This window comes from Hydra vulgaris, chromosome 06 (assembly GCF_038396675.1).
Source record: "Hydra vulgaris chromosome 06, alternate assembly HydraT2T_AEP".
NCBI lineage: Eukaryota > Metazoa > Cnidaria > Hydrozoa > Anthoathecata > Hydridae > Hydra > Hydra vulgaris.
Genome location: NC_088925.1, coordinates 45,170,001 through 45,190,000, shown reverse-complemented (window position 1 = coordinate 45,190,000; position 20,000 = coordinate 45,170,001). Strand labels below are relative to the sequence as shown.

The window sequence follows — 20,000 nt, the reverse complement described above, 5'->3', positions numbered from 1 at the left end:
TTGACAGCTTCCGACAAAATTCTTTTGACAGCTTCTTTTACTTTCTACTACTTTTTTCAATTTTCTATTTTACTATTTTCTATACCTTATTTTTTTTTATCTAAAAGAAAATATACATATAGATTCAGAGAAATATAAAATATACTGAAATATACCCAAATTTATGAACATACACTTACATGTCCACAAATGACAGTCTTATTATTATTAAAGGAAACAAGCTATAAAAATTAGAAAAATACAAACAACCAACAACAAACATTTATTTATAATTTTATAGTAAAATTAAACAATGAACAACATCAATTCCTCTTGAAACTAAAAATATCAGCTCTATTTTGCTTGCAGATCTTTCTTGAAAGACTGCGTGAAATACTGATCCACGTGAAGAAAAGCCTAGAAACTACTTTAAAAACGACACTACTACTATTAAATTAACATATTAATATTTAGATAATTTTTTAAGTTTTGATGAATGTGTACTTGCCCATAAAGTGTTGGCATAGCTAATAAAGCATATCATGGTTATTAAAATATAGATTTAAAATGTAAAATTAAAATCAATATTTAAAATGTCAATTTAAAAAATAGATTAAAATTTAGAAAGTTTAATTAATAATAAATGAATTTTTATGAATGAATTTAACTTTTTTGAAAGAAAGAATTTGAAATAATAACTAGAAATGATGTTTTTTTTAAAGTTCAAATAGTAAATAAAACGGAAGTTTTTGATTGGTGGGAAAAACATTGCTTAATAATATTATAACAATTTAAGCAATTTAAACAATTTAATCTTGATTGAATTAATTGAAACAGTTGTCGTAAAGATCTCAAAAGTTTGAAATCATTAAATGTCAAAATGATGTAATAGTTTTTATATTAAGTATTAAAATTGATTAGATAGAAATAACAAAATTATTATAATCATAAAATGGAGGCAGAAAAAATGACAAGAAAATTTCATTCAATAAGAAATCAGTATCTGAAAAGCTTGCTAGGAAAAAAGTAAAACCTAACAAAAAACAGTCACAATTAAAAATACTTAAAAGATGGAAATAACATTTTTGTTAAGAAATATTCATTTGGTTTAGGTGATTCAAAACAATGCGCTAAAAAGGTTAAAAAGAGAATGAATATACAGAGATTAGAAGAAGTTTAATGTGAGTTAAAAGCAAAATATGAGAATTATTTGACCAAAAGATTATTCTTGAATTCTGTAAAAAAACATTTTTTGTGGATTATTACAATACAACACTCAATATATTGTGCAAACACAAAAAGTTTAATGCATGAATTAAATAAAAGTTAGGTGAAAGTTACAAAAATTAAATTTGGTTGTCCGGAAAATAATGTGATTGTCCACTTTTCAATATTTTTTATTTTTAAATAATTATTTCCAGCGCTGTCATTTGTATAGATATTTAGTCTCTAGCATGTATATACAATAATGCTGAACTTAATAGTAGTAGTAGTAGTAGTATTAGTAGTAGTAGTAGTAGTAGTAGTAGTAGTAGTAGTAGTAGTAGTAGTAGTAGTAGTAGTAGTAGTAGTAGTAGTAGTAGTAGTAGTAGTAGTAGTAGTAGTAGTAGTAGTAGTAGTAGTAGTAGTAGTAGTTACCTTTTGAACATGTTTGATACAGAACTCTTGGCAGCCATTGCAGCCAAGGTAATGGCAAGAAAATGTCCCACTTTTTTTAATAAGAAATTGTGAAGGAAAGTGTATGCAAATATATAACTTAAGTAAACTTCAAATTATGTAATGTTCAAACATATATTAACCTTTTACTTTTACTTGAAAATTCCATTGCAGCAATATCTCTGTAATTTTGATGTATACCATTTATTTATCGTTTTATAAAAACTGTGGTTCAAATCCTACAACTGATATCTTTTTTTTTTCCTTTTTTTTTCAAAATTTTTTTTTGATTTTTTAAAATAAAAATAAAACAATTTTGAAGTTTTATAGATATTATATACACAACATATATAAAAATATTATACGCCATAACAAACGAAAAGAAAAGAATTTTTTAAAAAGCTTGAAAATTCTAAAAACATCAAAACACTGCGAGAAATTTCCAGAGGCTGCTGTGGAGGCAAAAAAGAAAAAGCTAAAACTAGCTAAAACTTGAAAACTTTATTTTAACAATAAAAATTCTTTTTGGCTATAATCATTTTTTTTTTGCTATAAATATATACTGCTAGATTGGAAAATTGAAAATGTTTTGTATTAAGGGGCAGATTTGAAGCCTTGCAAAACAATGCAAATAAAAGTGCACTAAACCACTGAGGTATCAAAGTTATGCAGGTAAGAGAAAACACTCCATTTTATAAATCTCTTATAAGCTCTACATATGCGTAAAAGGTGTTCTTGTTAATTTTTTTTTTGCTCTTAACGTAATTTTTATATGAATTGTTTTCCTACTATTGACTAAAAAATATTGAAGTAAATGAAAAATAATTATAGAAATGATTGGTGTGGAAGTATTGTGTGATAAGTATTGAAATGTTTGGTTTGGTGAAAACCCTTATTTTACAGGTCTGGAATAGGATTTATATAAGGGAAAAAATTATAGCAAATGTTGGTGTGGAATAGATTTATATATTTCTGCTTATGTAAACATTTTTTGCGTAAAGTTTAATATATTTATTGAAATCGCTTTTAAGAAAATCGAAAATAATATAAGAAAACAAAAAATTAGAAAAAAATATAATTAAGAAGCTCAAGTTGACAATGTGGTTAAGAAAAAAAAGAAAAGTCAAAATTTTCAATCAGTATTTAAAGAATCGTTTCCAAAGTTTCACTACAGCAATGTCAAGATAATATAGTCTTTTGCATAAAATGTGATCTTTTATACCACTTTTGTATATAAAGCTGATGTGACCATCATTGTTGTGTTGTTGAAAGACATTTGTAAACAGCACATCACCAAAATGCCATTAAAAATGAAGCAGTATACAAAGAATTAAGTAAACAGCAAACTAATGTATGGGAGATAATTAAAGTCACTAGCTTTAAATCAGAGTTCAAAGATAAAAATGTTTGATAAAAAGTATATATAAAAAGTTTGTATTTGGTTTCAAAGTTGAAACCGGTTGTGTTTGTTTAGCTTGAGTTTTGAATAAAGTTTGTTGCTTTTGACCCACAAAGCTACCTTAAACAGAGGAGTTTACTTTTTTGTTTTAAATAAGATCTGTGCTATTGTGGTATTACTCGGCCGTGGCACAAATATATATATATATATATATATATATATATATATATATATATATATATATATATATATATATATATATATATATATATATATATATATATATATATATATATATATTTTACAGATAAAGAGGATATGTTCAAAAGAGAAAGATCTTATTTGAAAGTTGATATATGCTAGTTATATGCTACAATGATAGAATAAGTTATATGCTACAATGATAGAATAGTGTGGATAGAGTAGTGTCAGTCATGTTTGGAAAAGAAAGAAAGCAGAAGAGAAAAAAAAATAATCAAAATGAAGATTATAATGACAAAGAAAATGAAAATTTTTTTGTATTTGAAAATATAATCATGAAAAATTTAATGAAAACTTAAGTATATAAATCAGTGGTCTGCTTAGCTTTGTTTTTTGTTCAAAATCTATTTTGTATCAAATCTATCAGAAATTTTATCAAATCCTGGTGTGTTTTTTTTTTCAAAAAAGAAAAATTTCAAATTTTTTAATTGTATATGACTTTTAATCGTATATGATGGTATTATTTGCAACTTTTCCGCAGCTTTTAAATGAATCATATATTGGTATTATTTTGCTAGCACGATTTAGACCAATTTAAAAAATATATTGAATTTTTACAAGATTTAGTTTGTACCAACAAATTTGATTTTTGGTAAATACTGTATTGTTTTAAAATCATTTTAAATAAGATTGAAAAAAATATTTTTTTAAATTTTTGTAATTTTATTCATTATCAAGTTTTTCTTCTTTTTTGAGCTTCTTTTTTTTCTTTAGTAGCAACTTCAGTGTATTTAATCTATCGATTTCCATTCACAAATAGTAACTTCAGTGTATTTAATCTATTGATCTCCATTCACAAATAGACACTTCAGTTTATTAATCTATTGATCTTCATTCACAAATAGCAAATGCTATAATCTTAATTAGTTTGTTTTTCAAATTAATATTATAAGTGGAAGTAATAAACTTTAAATAAGCGTTTAAGTAAAGCAAACAACTTTAAAACAGAAGTAATAAAAAATAAAAACATTTAAGTAAAGCAAGCAACTTTAAAACAAACTTTTTTAAACAGTTATAGCACTTTTTGTTATTTACTTTTGCAGATTTGCAGATAAGGATTGGTAATTAATTTGGTACAAATTTTTTATTAACTTTTTTTTACTTATTATAATTGAAATTTTTGTTAAAGAATAAATTTAAAGCTATAAGCTAAAATCTAAATATTGCACTTATTCTGAAATCTTTTTTAATCAAAGTTTTTTATTATCTTTTTTAGTTTATTTTCTATGATTATATTTTCATTCAGTTTTTAATCAAATGTATTTCTATATATATCCTTTTTGATAAAAATGTTAGTTAATATTTAGCGTGCCCATCAAGATAACAAATTATGATTTTTGAATTTTTAAAATATTTGTATCTTGATCTTTTATGCTTGATCTTAGCTAATGATAGTTTTGCATAAAGGCTGCATGTGCTTTCCCACACCTAAAACCTCAATATAATATTTATCTTTAGATTTACAGAATGTCAATATAACTCTCAGAATACTTTTTCGACCAAAAGCATCTGAACTTCCTAAGATATACATGAGTTTAGGTGAAGATTATGCTGAAAAGGTTCTTCCTTCAATTACTACTGAGGTTTTGAAAGCTGTAGTTGTAAGTTGTATAAGTTTTATTAGTATATTAGTAATATGTACATGTAATTTTAATGTATTCTTGTAATTTTATCTAGGCTAACTCAATGTTTGGTATTTGACTTTGATATTTTTTATTTTTATGTAGATCTGAAATATAATTTTACTCTTATAAAGGACACCCTAATATATATATATATATATATATATATATATATATATATATATATATATATATATATATATATATATATATATATATATATATATATATATATATATATATATATATATATATATGTATATATATGTATATATATATATATCAGGCCTTGTTAAGAAGCGCTACGCAGCTCGCATTTTGCTTGCGTAAAGGCGATCTGCCTACGCGTTCAGCAGTTTTGCGTTACGCAAAAACTTATATCTTTTAGAATATTGTTAATTATCTTTTGATATCGTTTATGTGACGTTTATTCTGAAGAAATAAAGTCGTAAGTAAGTGCATTTAACCGCAATTGTAAACTAATAGATTTTTTGTTAAAGAAACAGTTTGTTTAATAATTTTTTTTATTGTTGTTAAAAATTAGTTAAAAAAAATAAAGTGTTTTAAGTTTTATCTTAAGGAATTAAATATATATATTCCTTTTAAATGTAAGAATTATTTTTTATCATAATAGTTTAAAAAATGCACGATTTATTTTAATGTAAATATTTTATTAATAAGGTATTTTGTTTATTGTTAATTCAATAATGTAAAGTTTTAATGACGTTCGTTTAATTTATGAAAATAAATTATGATCACGAATATGTTATCGGTAACTGATAAATAACAAAAAAAAACTCTTTATTATTTAAAAACATTATTAAAAAGAGTTCAAAAATTAATATCAAAAAATTTATTAACAGTTAATAAAATAATCAAAAACCAACTGTAAAATCATTAGAAAATAAACATTATTTTACGTTTCATGAAAAAAATATTTTTTTCAAAATAAATTTTAGTTCATATTTGAAAAAATAATAAAAATGATTTTTTAAAAAAGAACTTATTTTATTTAAAGATTTTATTTGTAACTTTTGTTCTAGTGAGAAAAAAACTAACTGTTTGTATGATTTTTAACGCGTTAATAAAATAACTTTAATTACAATGCGGTACTTAAAAAGACACTAGTGACGCAATAAAACTTCTAACGGTGCAAAATATATTTGCTGAGTTGAGTTACTTAGAAATGCGTTACGCATTTTCGCTACGCAGCGAAGTCTCGTAACAAGGCCTGATATATGTATATATATTAGGGTGTACTTTATGAGTAAAATTTTTTTTTTAGATTTTGAAATGCATACTCCTTATTTCTTTTTAAACTATTTAAACTTACTTGTATACAAAATTTTATCTTCGTATGAAAACATTAATGCATGCTGACAGAACTCTGAAGATTTTAAAAATTGCTGTTTTTGACCTTTCCCATTATGTAGCTACATCGATTGAAACACATATATTTTATAAAATATTTACTAAAAGAATATAAAACTACTGATTAAGCCGGAAATTTTCTTTTAATGACCAAAAAATGTAACAAAATCTAGATATGAGATGCAATTAAAATATGTCTCAAATATAGATTTTTTTACCGAATTAGAATTATTACATCTTAGTTTACACTTATTAAAAGTTGCACTTTTATATGTAAAAAAAAAAAAGTAGTTGAGACATAACTTTGATAATTTTATTTTTGTAACAACTTTGTAAAAAAAAAAAAAATTTAAAGTAACCATTATAATAGAATTACTTAAATAAAATTTTTTATCTTCCTATGACAAAATTAATGCAGGCCGACAGAACTCTGAAGATTTTGAAAATTGCTGTTTTTAACCCTTCCCGTTATGTAGCTAAATCAATTGAAATACTTATATTTTATAAATGTTTTTTGCAGTTCTCGATTATAAAATGCCAATGATTCTTAAAATGTTGTATTACTAAAGTGTTGTTTGACGATATCAGGGTAGGTTTTAATAGCAGCCAGGTTAATAGCTTTCCAGTTATCTCTAAACTTTTTGAACATTGGGGCATCAGGGGTTACTTGGTGGATTTTTTTTTCAAACACACATTTTAAAGCTAGTTCCTAAATGTAATGGCGGCAAGCAAAAAGTAGTAATTCCCTGTCTATTTTTTGTTCCAAGTACAAAAGCTTCTTTTAATGACCCTTTATTAGACGCTGTTGTGTCGCAGCACATTATTTGTACTTTGTCATCAAGGTTCCAGTCATAAAATGCACTTAACACAGTTTCAACTTGATCATGGTCAGAAGAGCTCTCGAGTTTAAATACATCCAGCATTTGTTCCTATTCTACAAATGAAATTAGAATTGCCAGACTTTCTTCTTTAAAATTTCTTACATCCATTCCAGGTAATAATTTCCCACCCCAGTGAATGGTCACCATTTCAGGCATATTGTTCTTAAAATCAGATTTTATAAATTCCGCCTAATCTTTTCTACTTTGTGTGTGAATGCATTGAATGAACAATTTGTTTATCATCACAACTTAGATCTAATGCTACTACTACAGCCTGAAGTATATAGACAGAATCCCTTATGCTTAAAATATGATAAAGTTCTTCCTTCCTCTTTTTGTTGTAGTTTCATTACCTAATGTTTTTGAGGTTGATGGTAATGGTTCCTCAAGGTTTTTATCGATGCTGATGTGTAGATCATGATATTCTTGCGTTTGTATAAAATCTTGTGTAGTCTTTTTTTTCTTCATCTAATTTTCTCCATCTTGCCCTTTCTTTTTTGGCTGATTTTTTTGTCTACAAAAAATTCTTTTTGTTTTTGTATTTGGTTCTTTTTGTTTTTGTATTTCTATCTGTTCAAAAGCATCAGCATGTGCTATATCAAATAAATTATCTAATTTGTTTTGAAAGTCCTCCTCACAGTGCTTGTAAACATCTTGCTTTTTTTTTTGAGTTTTTTTGCCACTCTCTCCAAACATGATGTAGATTTACAAGTTTTTTTACTCTGTTATTTATAGCTCTGGTAGGATTCTAACTTTTTCCTAAAATACAATACACTCTTGAATGACGAGATTTGCCATTTCACTAATGGTTTCACTAACAATAAAACTTCGCGAATATAAAAAAAAAGTACTTCAAGAACTTGACGGTTAGACAGTAACTTTTGCCCCTATTATTTGATACTTCACACCACTAAAAAATTTTTTTTTTTTTGCTTCTTAATTCCACTGCCATTAAATATAAAACAATATGTGTTAACGACGAGAGTAACTGAATCAGGGTTTTTTTATTTGCTTAAAGCGGTTTTTACAATGTCACAATTGATCTATTTACAATAATTGTAAATTGATGATAAATATCTATTTACAATTATTGTAAATAGATCATTATTTTCTATTTACTATTATCAATTATTATCAAATTATTAAGATAATAATTATCTATTTTCAATTATTAATTTTGCATCATTGTAAAACCTGCTTTAAGCATATCCACCCTTTTAACAAATAACGCGAGTAAGTGCAACTACTGTGCTACTTGTATGAACATGATTCGATGCAAGTAGGAACAAAGCTATATATTGTACCTGATATAAAGCTTATTTCCCTTGAGCATTAAAAAATAAAACAATCAGCACCAAAAAAGGGACACCCTAATATAAATATATATATATATTTATATTTATATCAGGTCTTGTTTTGAATAAAAAATGCTTAATGCATTAGCTTGACGCAATATTTGACATCATAAAATTCTCTTTATTTTTTTATTTTTTAAAGACTTTTTTAAATTACTGCAATAATAATAATTACCGCAAAATGAGTTAAATGTTATTTAACGACTTTTTTATTATTACTATAAAGGATTGTTTATTTTCTTTTAATTTTTTTAAATAATAAAAAATTAAATTTAATATTGCATTTTTAAAAATGTTTGGTATTAACAAATTTCTTTCTTTTCTCAACATTTGCATAAATGAATTGAAATATGTTAAACTTTTGAGTTTTTTTAAAATTTTATTTCTTAAATTTCTAATTGTTGCTTTGCCTCTACAAATGATTTTTTATTTAAAAAAAATTAGTGAGTGACAAATAAAAAATTATGTTAGTTTATTTACTTTATTTATTTAAAATTTATTAGTTTATTATTTTATTATTAAAATTACATAGCTGAATATATTGTTTATTAAAAAATAATTGCTGCGATTTAACTTGAGTTATAAAATAAAAGTTTAACTTACGTTTTGTGCAAAATTTTGATGCAGCCGTTTATTTAAAGTTTAATTTTGAGTAAAAAAAAAATGTTTAGGAAGGAAAACTGAAAAACCAATTGCAATAAAAATAAGCTGATTTTTTTTAAGAACAAATAAAATTTAAAAATTAAACAATGTTTAGTAATATTTTAAAATAGATTTGACAGTTAAGTTAAACATACGCATTAACTTTCATTTTAATAAACTTAAATATATCATTTAAATCAAAATTAAATTATATCTTTCAAATCTAAATTAAATTATATATATATTTTTATCAGAATAAAATTATATATTTTTATTAAATTAATTTTAAATTAAATCATATTTTTTATCAGAATTAAATTATGTTTTTATGATCTTTGCTTCAAGCTTAAAAAATCAATCATTACAACAAAATAAAAATAAACTTTTTAATTTTATTTGTGTTTTTTTTTCATTAGTAAATATTTACTAATTAATATATTTATTTTTTAAACTTATAAAAATGGCTTAAGGCGTACGTAAATCGCTCTACGTTTAATGCTTTAAAACAAGGTCTGATATATATATTTATATGGGCAGTTCCATTTTTAACTTACGTTACAGGCGCAACAATTTTATCAAATATTTGCCTATTTAAACTGTAAGTTTAACTTTTAACTATTTTGTATGAAAGCTGTTTGTCTAAAAAGCAAAATAAGCTAAAAAGTTTTGAATCTTCCCAAAAGAGGGAGAACTTATTACTAAAAACGCCGCTTAACTTATATTACACAGAAAACAAGGTAAAAAAATTGCTTCAACTTTTAGGTCTGAATTCTGCGAATCAGTAAAGCGGTTTGTATTAGTTTATTTTCATTTGCTGGTCAGAGGTGACCAGCAAAGGAAAATAAACTAGTTATTTTGATACTATATATTTAACTTATGTTACATCACTTATGTTACCGAGCAATTATTATTATGGAATTTTTATATCTATTACTAAGAGTTAGAGTTACATAGCAAAAGAATTGCAAACGTATTGAATTCATTCATTAAAAATAATTAACAAAACAAATTTAAAAAATTTGGAGGCACTCTTTCTGAGTGATTTTTCATAACATTCATGATAGTTATCAAATCGAATACGGTTTTTCCGCAAGACCAAGAGCAACACTATAAAATTATTTTAGTATTACAACTTTATTAATACTTATTTGAGTCATTTAAATAAGAAAATCTTTGGTTTGTCGGAGTTTTTACTTGCACTTCTTATGTTTATGCGTGTTGCCTTATTTTTATTAGGTTGAATTTTTAAAATGCTGCAAATTATTTACCTTTAAATCTTTTGAAATATTTTTGACGTAAAAACTGCTATCACAGTTCAGGAGGGAGAGGGGTTCAGGTATAAGTGATCATTTGTGACAGGAGGAAATGGGTTTAGAATTGTCAAATATAGAGTGATGTGCTTTATGGATGACCCCCTTTAATTGCACTTACAAACACTTTGTTTTACTAAACAAAAATAGAAAAGGTAGTGAAATAGTACTAGAGCGCTCACTTTATAAACGAGAGGTTCTGAGTTTGATCTCCGCCACGTCCCTGGTAGTACCGGGCTCGACTTGTTTCTCTGCGCAGCGGCCTTGTTCTTCAAGGCTCGTGTTTTGGAGTTATAGAGTTGAGAGAGGGTTATAACCACAGTTAAGTAGCCTCCTCATCTGTAGTGGCCTTCTGGGCCTTCGGAAGGTGAATTAACAAAAAAAAAAACTGATTTTTTTTTATATTAAGAGAAAACAAATAAATCTTTTTTTTTTTTTAAACAAAAATATTTATATAATTCCAATTTTTATTTATGTATATTTATATGTACCAAAATAAAAAGTTTCAGTTAAAACCTTGTCAAGCCAAAGCAATGAATTAAGTGAAATTAATGATGTAATATATTTTCTTAACAAAAAGTGCCAGAACTTAAGTAAATGCATGTAGTTTTAACTTACATTACACAAATTTAAAATAAAAATGTGCTTTAACTAAGCATCCTTATTCATAACTTTAATTGTAAGAACATAACATTTAATATTCTTTCGCATATATTATTAAAAAACTTAGTTTTGGAAAAAAAAAAAAATTATCATGTTTTAGTCAACATACATTACATGAAAATTGCAAAAGTTCGTTCGTTATTTTTTTGAAATATATATTTTTTATAAAGTATAAAATCTGACCAACAACAATTTGAACATATTAACTCCATTTTCATGCTAAATTAGTTCCGATTATGCAAATAAATTCAATGTTAAAATAATGTTTTACAATGATACTTTTTTTATCATGCGACAAGAAAAACCGTAACTTTCAGAAGCATAAAAATGACTTAAATAAATCAATTTTAGTACTAAAGATATATTTTAAATAAACTTTCATGTGTCTACATAAATATTCATTTGCTAAAAATTGACGAAAAAGAGAATAAAATTTGACTACTTTTTCATTATGCGCCGTGGAATTTCTCCATATATAACTTTATATTGTACCTGATATAAAGTTATATATATGGAAAATTATACTTTTAAACAGTATATCATATCTGAAAAATCAACACCATTGATTATTCAGATGTGATATACTGTTTGAAATAGAATTCTGTCAACTGAACACTAATAAAAAAGGACGTTTTAAAAATTAAGAAACAGTGTCTTACTTAAAAAAAAAGAGAGTTTGTAACAGTTTGTAATCTGTAATGTAACAACTGTAAAATGAATTGCCATAATATTACAAAAAATAATAGTATTAAGAGTTCACAACAAGTTTATGAAAATTAAAATACTTTATAAAAGATAATGAAATAGAAACCAGTCAAGTAATAAAATAATTTCTAAGTTTCATGGTTCAGCAGATAACAACAATTGCTGAACATGTGTGAAGTCATTTTCATCAAAGTTATCATTTTTAAACTAAAATCAACCAACAGTACAACCTATACTGTAATTTCAATCACTAACAATACAATAAGTCTGACTATTTTAAAATTTTGAATGAACTTTATTTTAGTATGATGTTTGTATTATACTGCTAATTCTATTCAATGCTTTTTTGATTAATGGTGTTTTTTATGATTTTTATGTTACATTTTATTGCACTTTTGTTGGACTCTTTTTTTAGTTTTATTCTCTCTTTAATTTGTAATTTTAGCTAATGTTTCAAGTTTGCTTTGTTAGATTTTTAAGGGTATTATGTATTTTATTAAATTTTATATAAAAGGCCACAGCGTACTTATTGCATAGGAGAGTGCTGTACAAATGCTATTTAAAATTAAGGTTTTTACAGCTGTTGGGGTAACACTTAGTTTTCAACAAAAAAATGACTAAAATATTAATAATTAAAGAGAAAAAATTATAAATCAAAAAAAAAAAAATTTTAATTTAATTTGATAAACTCAATATAAACTATGTTGAACTTTACAAAATATCATATTTTGTTAAAAAGTCAAAAAAATAAACACACAATGGGGGCTTTTGTGAAGGTTGCTTTTAGAAAAATTAGTTGATGTTTCATATTTTAGGCAGTGAATGTTATCGTAGGGTGCGCAAAAACATATTTCCATGAGAAGCGAGTAGGATATATAAGAGCACAAGAAATCAGTTGGGGTTTTATGAGCATAAACAATGCTAAATATAACTTAGTTGGACTCACAAATTTAAAATAAAACTTATAAACTATTAATTGTTAACTATATGTAAATTTTAATAATGATACCAGTATTATATAATACATATTATAAAATGTATTAGTATATAATATACTGTTTGTTTTAACAAAAGTGTTTGACTTTATTAGATTTAGAAAAGACAGCGCACCCTACGATAACATTCACTGCCTAAAATATAAAACATCGACTAATTTTTCTAAAAGCAACCTTCACAAAAGCCCCCATTATGTGTTTATTTTTTTGACTTTTTAACAAAGTATGATATTTCATAAAGTTCAACATAGTTTATATTGAGTTTATCAAATTAAATTAAATTTTTTTTTGATTTATAATTTTTTCTCTTTAATTATTATTTTAGTGATTTTTTCGTTGAAAATAAGCGTTCCTCCCTAACAAGACACTTTTTATTTAATTTTTCAGATTCCCTATAAAATTCCCCACAAAAATAAACTCCCCTTACTTTTAAAGCTTGATAAATACAGGTAAAAAACAACACACTTTACCTTAACATTGTTTGTCTAAAATATGAAAAAAGTGCCTGATTTTGTAAAAATACCTTACTAAAAAAATACTTCGCAAAAAATCCTTTTTTTTGTTTATTTTTACGACTTTTTGAACCAAATAATCAATTTTCTTACAATTCAACATAAGTATTGAGTTAATTAAAAAGTTTGAGATGAAATTTTTTTTTAAGTATTGTTTTGCCCTGTTAATTTGTCACATTTTAGTCATTTTTCCGTTCAAAACAATGCTGACCCACCCAGCAAGACATTAAAAATTTTTTTTTTTTGCAGATTCAGTATCTACATGAAATTCTTCATCAAAAGTAACCTTGCCGTTTCTGAATTGAAAAAAAACTAAAAATCATTGCACCCTACTCCACAGCAGCACCTTCTAGCATATCAGGACTGTCTCTTTTTTTTAATTAGGTTTCAGACCATCCACAGTTTATTTGAACTAATTACCTAAGCACATCAATAACATAAGTGTCTTGATCAAGGCACATGTGCAACAAATTTTTCTTGGTGTTAAGATGTTTTCAGAATTTTTAAGCTTTTTTAAAAACTCTCTTCCTTTTGTTTGTGATAGTGTATAATATCTTTATATATGTTATGTATTTAACATCTATAGAACTTCAAAAGTGTTTTATTTTGTATTTTAGAAAAATCAAAAAATTAAAGACTCCAGTAGGAGGATTTGAACTGCGGCTTTTTGTTTCAGAAACTCTGCAATAACTCTGTTTATAACTCGGCCAGGCAGGCTTATTGTCTGATGCAAGTTTTAAAAACTATTTAACAAACAAAAAACATTCTAAAACGGAATCAAATGCTATAGATCAAAATTAAGGAGATTGCTTCAATTGTTAAGTGAAAGTAAAACTGTAGACCTTGAAACATGTTTAAAGGAATCCCAAACCTCTGAGACATTGTAGGGGAGACCGGGGTTAGTTGGAGTATTTTTTTTTTATTAGTGAACTTGTGGTTAAAATGCAAATTTCTTTTGAAATTTTTTTTATTGCCTTAATACTACTTACTATAGCACACAGTATTCACTAATAATGTTTAAATTTAGTTATGCAGTTTTTAATATATCATTGATTAGAGAGCTGTAAAAAAAATGTTCCAATAAACTCTGCCATTGAGGCTAGTTGGAACTGACAATAGGTTTAGTTGAAACATAATATATATAAAAAGAAGTCACAGATGTATTCGGCAGCATGTGAATCTGTACTTGAACATGCCTCCTGTTACTCGAAGGTAACAAAGAGCACATAATCTACTTTTCTCCCGGATTGGACTCACCAAGCAGTTCTCAGCAGTATATGCATGCTGTTTCTTGCTGATTATTATTGGTTAATGAAGACTATTTACGGTTTTTTGATTTTTTTGTCTTGCTTTTCCTTTTAATAACCTTATCTTTTACGGAATAGACTTTTGGTATAATTTTTGTAAGTATTTTCTTATCTGGCACTTTCTTTGCAGTTTTTGTCTGCATCTTCTTTTGCTGCTTTGTTTCTGGCAATCTCGTCTTTCTATGGTGTATCTGTTAAAATGTGAGTCCTTCCTTTTTTGGGGCCAATTTTTTTAAATCTCGCGATGTCAAAATGTCCTATATCAGCTAAACGCTTTCAAAATTTTCAAAAATTTCTTGTGGGGTTTTCGCTACATCTGCTGGTGGAGTTTTAAGAAGTCCTGGAGTTAATGGTCCGATATGCTTAGTAATATCTGGTTCTACATCTTAATAAAGGCAAAATATCACAATCGAAATTTATATAAAAAATCACAAATATTGTTATTATTATTACTACCAGTAGCCAAGACAGTAAGTTCTTGACTGAAAGTAGCTAAAATAGGAACTTCAAAAATCCAAAACCAAAATCCAAAACTTCTAGGTTAATGTGCGGTTCATGATTGTCAAGTAGCAATAAAGCTGGTCGCTGTGGGGTGCATCATACGTGAGTCACAAAGTGTTTCATGAACAGCAAAAAACTCTGTCCATTCATCCCTCCGGATGGATTCGCATCTCCAATGCATCCTGTTAGACCATCACGAACAAAATGGTCACGAAAATATACTCTAGGAAAAATAGGCATTGGTGGAATAGTATTCCTATAAGTGCTCACAGCTCAACACACTGTCACTAATTTTACTCTCTCGGCCGATGTGACAGCTCCAATTTGCTCCACTCTTTTTCTGGTAACAATCTTTTGTGGCTTTTGTACAGTTGTACAACCTGTCTCATCCACATTCCAAATATCTGTTGCGATAAAGCTGTGCTTTGTTAGTACTGAATTCCCATTATACCTGTTAAAGCTGGTGGCAGGACTCAGCGATGTAGCTTTGGGTGTTCTTATTGCAAACTCTGGTTTTCTTTTTAGAAACGAAGAAAAATTTTTTGCACCAGCACGCTCGTTCTTTTCCCATTGAAAGAGGAATTTTGCATTTAGTTTTTTTCACGTAATTGTAAACAAACTTTTGCACTTCTGCAGGAGTGAGGCCATAGTATACGTTTTCCATGTAAAAACATTTCTGTTGTTGCGGTACCTCACAGTTAAACTGGTTGGGGTGCTTGGCATCGCTTTGACTTTGATGCAGTATCTTCTGAGTGTCACATGAGGAATGCCATAGTCTGTTGCATCTCCTCGGCATTTCTCTCTATTTTCAACTACTCTTTTGACAACAGCAAGCACTGTATCGCTTGTCATACCTTTTGCTGGTGTCTTTCGTTTATAATAACTCATTCTAGAAATAATTTATTAATGCTGATAACTCTTTCACAACTGCAGTTTTACAAAATTTCTAATAGTCGTGAAATATATATTGAAAAAATAATTTAAATTTAAACAACTCTTTGAAAAATTAAATAAAAGAACTTTTAAAATGTTTAAGTTTTAAACGCACAACAATTTAAACATAGATTTGTAAAGAGTTGAAAACCATTGTTTTTAAGAATTCAAAAACGTATGATATTAAAAAGCCGCAACCAACGGCTTGTGTTTAAAATAATAAAGAACAAGCTGCTGTCAACGATGCAAGGTAGCAAGATTTAAATAAATAAAAACATATGCTAAATAATAAGATTCTTGATTTAAACTTTAATTTAGTATGCCAGCATGGATAATTATAAAATAAAAAAAATAATCTATAAGCGATAATAGAAGGAATATAATTGATGCCTTAAAACAAAAACGTTCCAACAAACCCCAATCACAACGTTTCAACAAACCCCCATTTAACCAGTGCATTCTTAAACGATTTAATTAAGGTATCCCATGCACAAAACCCTATAAAAAGCGCATTAAAAGAAAGCCCACAAAAAATACTTCTTAGATGTTATCAAACTATTTTATTATCTTTTACAATACAAGATTACAATTAATAATACAAAAATCACAAAAAGTTAATTTTTACGTGTACAATTCTCTAAAATCTTGAGCATCAACTTAATTTTCGCAATTTATTTTATCCAACAACAAAATAGTATGTATTTTAGTTCTTGAAACCTTCGTTTGTAATAATAAACTACTCGTTAGTCAGTGCAGAAGTTCAATGCTTCAACTAACCCCGTGTTCCGAATAACTCTTGTCTCCCCTATTCATATTAAAGAGAGTTATAATAAAAAAATTTGGGCTAATTTTTTTTGATTAAAACAAAAGAATAAATGCATACCATGAAATATTAACTTTTTTATTTTAGTCGAAGCTCGCCTTCTCAGTTTTGTTGTCGGCCAAAAAGTCAGCATAATATACGCCGCAATCTACAGACTTAATAATTTATTCAAGCGCACTTTTCTCCTTAGAGTTTCAGTACATGACGATTTTTTATGTTTGCGTAAAAGATCAATTATGTAACAAACAAAAAAATCAATGATGTCATGTACTTAAACTCTTACGAATAAAATGCGCTTGAATAAGTTATCAAGTCTGTAGATTGCAGGGTATATTATGCTGACTTTTTAGCCTACAACAATATGGAGAAGGCAAGCTTCAACTAAAATAAAAAAAGTTAGTTTTTCTTGGTATGCATTTCTTCTTTTGTTTTAATCAAAAAAGTTTAGCCCAAATCTTTTTTTTTATTCATTTTCTTTAATATGAACACAATATGTCTCAGAGGTTTGGGATCTTTTTAAGTATGTTTTAACATTCATAATTTAAAGTTTACTTAAGTTAAATATTTGCATACACTTTAATTCAGGTTTTCTTATAACAAAAAGTGCTGTGACTCTTTCTCGCCACTTCCTTGGTTGCAATCGTTGCCTAGAGTTTCATATCAAACACACTTGAAGGGGTACTACTACTACTAAAACTATTAAGTTCGGCCATGATATTTAGAGATGAATTTATGAATATTTGACGAGTTGTTAAATTTTTAGTATAAAGTACTACTGTGATCAAAAAGTAAGGTGAATTTTTTTATAAAATGAAAAATCTTTATTTATTCTTCCAAATCTGTATCGTCCCCCTCAAAATAATTCCCCCCGGCCTCAATGCACTTTTGCCAACGTTTTTTCCAGTCTTCGAAGCATGCCGAAAAGTCCTCGGTAGGGATAGCCTTCAATGCGCGTGCCGATTCACGTTGGATCTCTTCAATGGACTCAAAACGATTTCCCCAGAGTGGTCTCTTGAGCTTTGGGAACAGCCAGAAGTCGGGCGAATACGGTGGTTGTGGAGCAACATGGGTAGAGTTTTTAGCGAAAAACTCACGAAGAACCAGTGCTGTGTGCGAAGGCGCATTATCGTGGTGCAAAATCCAAGAGTTATTGGCCCATAATTCCGGTCTCTTTTTGCGAATAGCTTCACGCAAACGTCGCATAACGCTTAAATAATATTCCTTGTTGACAGTTTGGCCAGTTGGAAGGAATTCGTAGTGCACGACACCACAATAATCAAAGAAAACAGTCAACATGACCTTGATTTTTGAGCGACTTTGACGTGGTTGCTTCGGTCTCGGCTCGCCTTTTTCACGGTATTCACTCGATTGGTCAGTTGTTTCAGGGTCGTATGCGTAGACCCAAGTCTCATCGCCAGTAACAATTTGTTTGTAGACGTCTTGATAGTCAGAAAGCATTGCTTCACACGTTTTAACGCGATGCTCTTTTTCAAAGAAATTGAGAAATTTCGGCACCAAACGTGATTTGAGTCTTCTGAGGCCCAAATGATCCTTCAAAATCGCTTGCACAGACCCAAATGATATTCCAACCATGTCAACAAGGTCTCGAATTGTTAACCGACGATTTGCAAGCACCAATTCTTTGATTTTGTTGATGTGGCGATCATCAATCAAAGTCGATGGTCGTCCGGAGCGTTCCAAGTCATCAACACGTTCTCGGCCTTCTTTGAAGTCTTTGTATCACTTGCAAACATTTTTTTGAGACTAAGTCTCTTCACCGAAGGCCTTTTGCAACATTCGATACGTTTCAGCAGCAGAAATATCATTCCGCAAACAAAATTTAATAGCACTTATTTGCTCAACAAAATTAGGCATCGTGAAAATCGCCGAATGCACTTTTGGTACTTCAGAAACAAGCGTAAACAAAAAAAAATAATTATGAGTTTGACATGTAATTTGGCGCAAATGTTAATGACATTCCTACCAACTTAAAAATAAAAAAGATTGGACGATTCAAATAAGGCGTGAAGTTTAAATTAAAAATTCACCTTACTTTTTGATCACAGTAGTATTGACCGTTGTATTAATTTAATCTTTTATTTAAATTAAAGTTATTATCAAAAAATTTTAAAGTTCGATTTTTTTTTTTTTTTACAGTGTTTTTTTTTTAATTTTAAGCAAGTTATAGTAAAAGTACTTTAAAAATTTTTTTTTTTTTACTATTTACCTTACAAACCTAACATTAAAAAAGATAATAAAAATTAAAATCCAAAACTTAAAATATTTTAACATAATTCAACATTTACAACAATACTTACATTTATTGACTCGATTTATTGAAGGTAAGCAAATTAATCAGACTAGATTTTTTGAAAAAAAAAATTATTCAAGCCATAAGTTTCTTTTGCAAAAAAGAGCATGGCATTGAAAACAATCAAGTTTTTTTTATAATATCTCAATAAATAGTTTGTTATGGTTAAATTAAATCTAAAACTATTTTCTAAGATTTATTTAAGGTATGAGCACAACTTGTCTCAACACTTGTGGATCCCTTTAAAGATGCAAAAAACTTAGTTAATTCCTTTTCAGGCAGATCTGAATCAGAACTTGCCTTGTAGATTGAATTATCCTCTACTCTTAGTGTTGATTATTACCTCTGCCTGATCTAGTCCTTCTGGATTTTCAAATATTTCCCTAATCTTGCTGTCAACTTTTACCTCTTTTTGATTGAGCAGTTGAAGATTTTTTTATTAAAGTATTTATAGAATATAAGTAGTTTAGCACATGCTTCTAAAAAAACTGCTGCTGGATAAAATAGATACCACAAAATTTGGAACCTATCAGTAATCTATCAAAAACATGTTTTAGTCATTGCTTTTATCTAAGCATTGCCAAGAAGACTTTCAAAATAACAAGATAAATAAAAATTAAATATATTTGAAACTTTTTATAATGATGTACCAACTGTTGAAATCTCATAATAATATGAGGTTTCAACAGTTATATGAAGCCTCATAATGATATATCAACTGTTAGTCTCAATTTAATGTCACTCCTTTGATCAGACATCTGTATGAGTAACACC

The 20,000-nt window shown here is 27.2% G+C and overlaps 1 protein-coding gene across 1 annotated transcript in view; it reads left to right on the top strand.

The window, feature by feature from the left end:
- Positions 1-20,000, top strand: part of LOC100202865 (prohibitin 1) — a 30,504-nt gene that overhangs the window by 6,543 nt on the left and 3,961 nt on the right. The window contains exon 3 of the mRNA XM_065800261.1: positions 4,754-4,896. Within this exon, the coding sequence (XP_065656333.1) occupies positions 4,754-4,896 (143 nt within the window). The remainder of the gene's footprint in view (positions 1-4,753; positions 4,897-20,000) is intronic.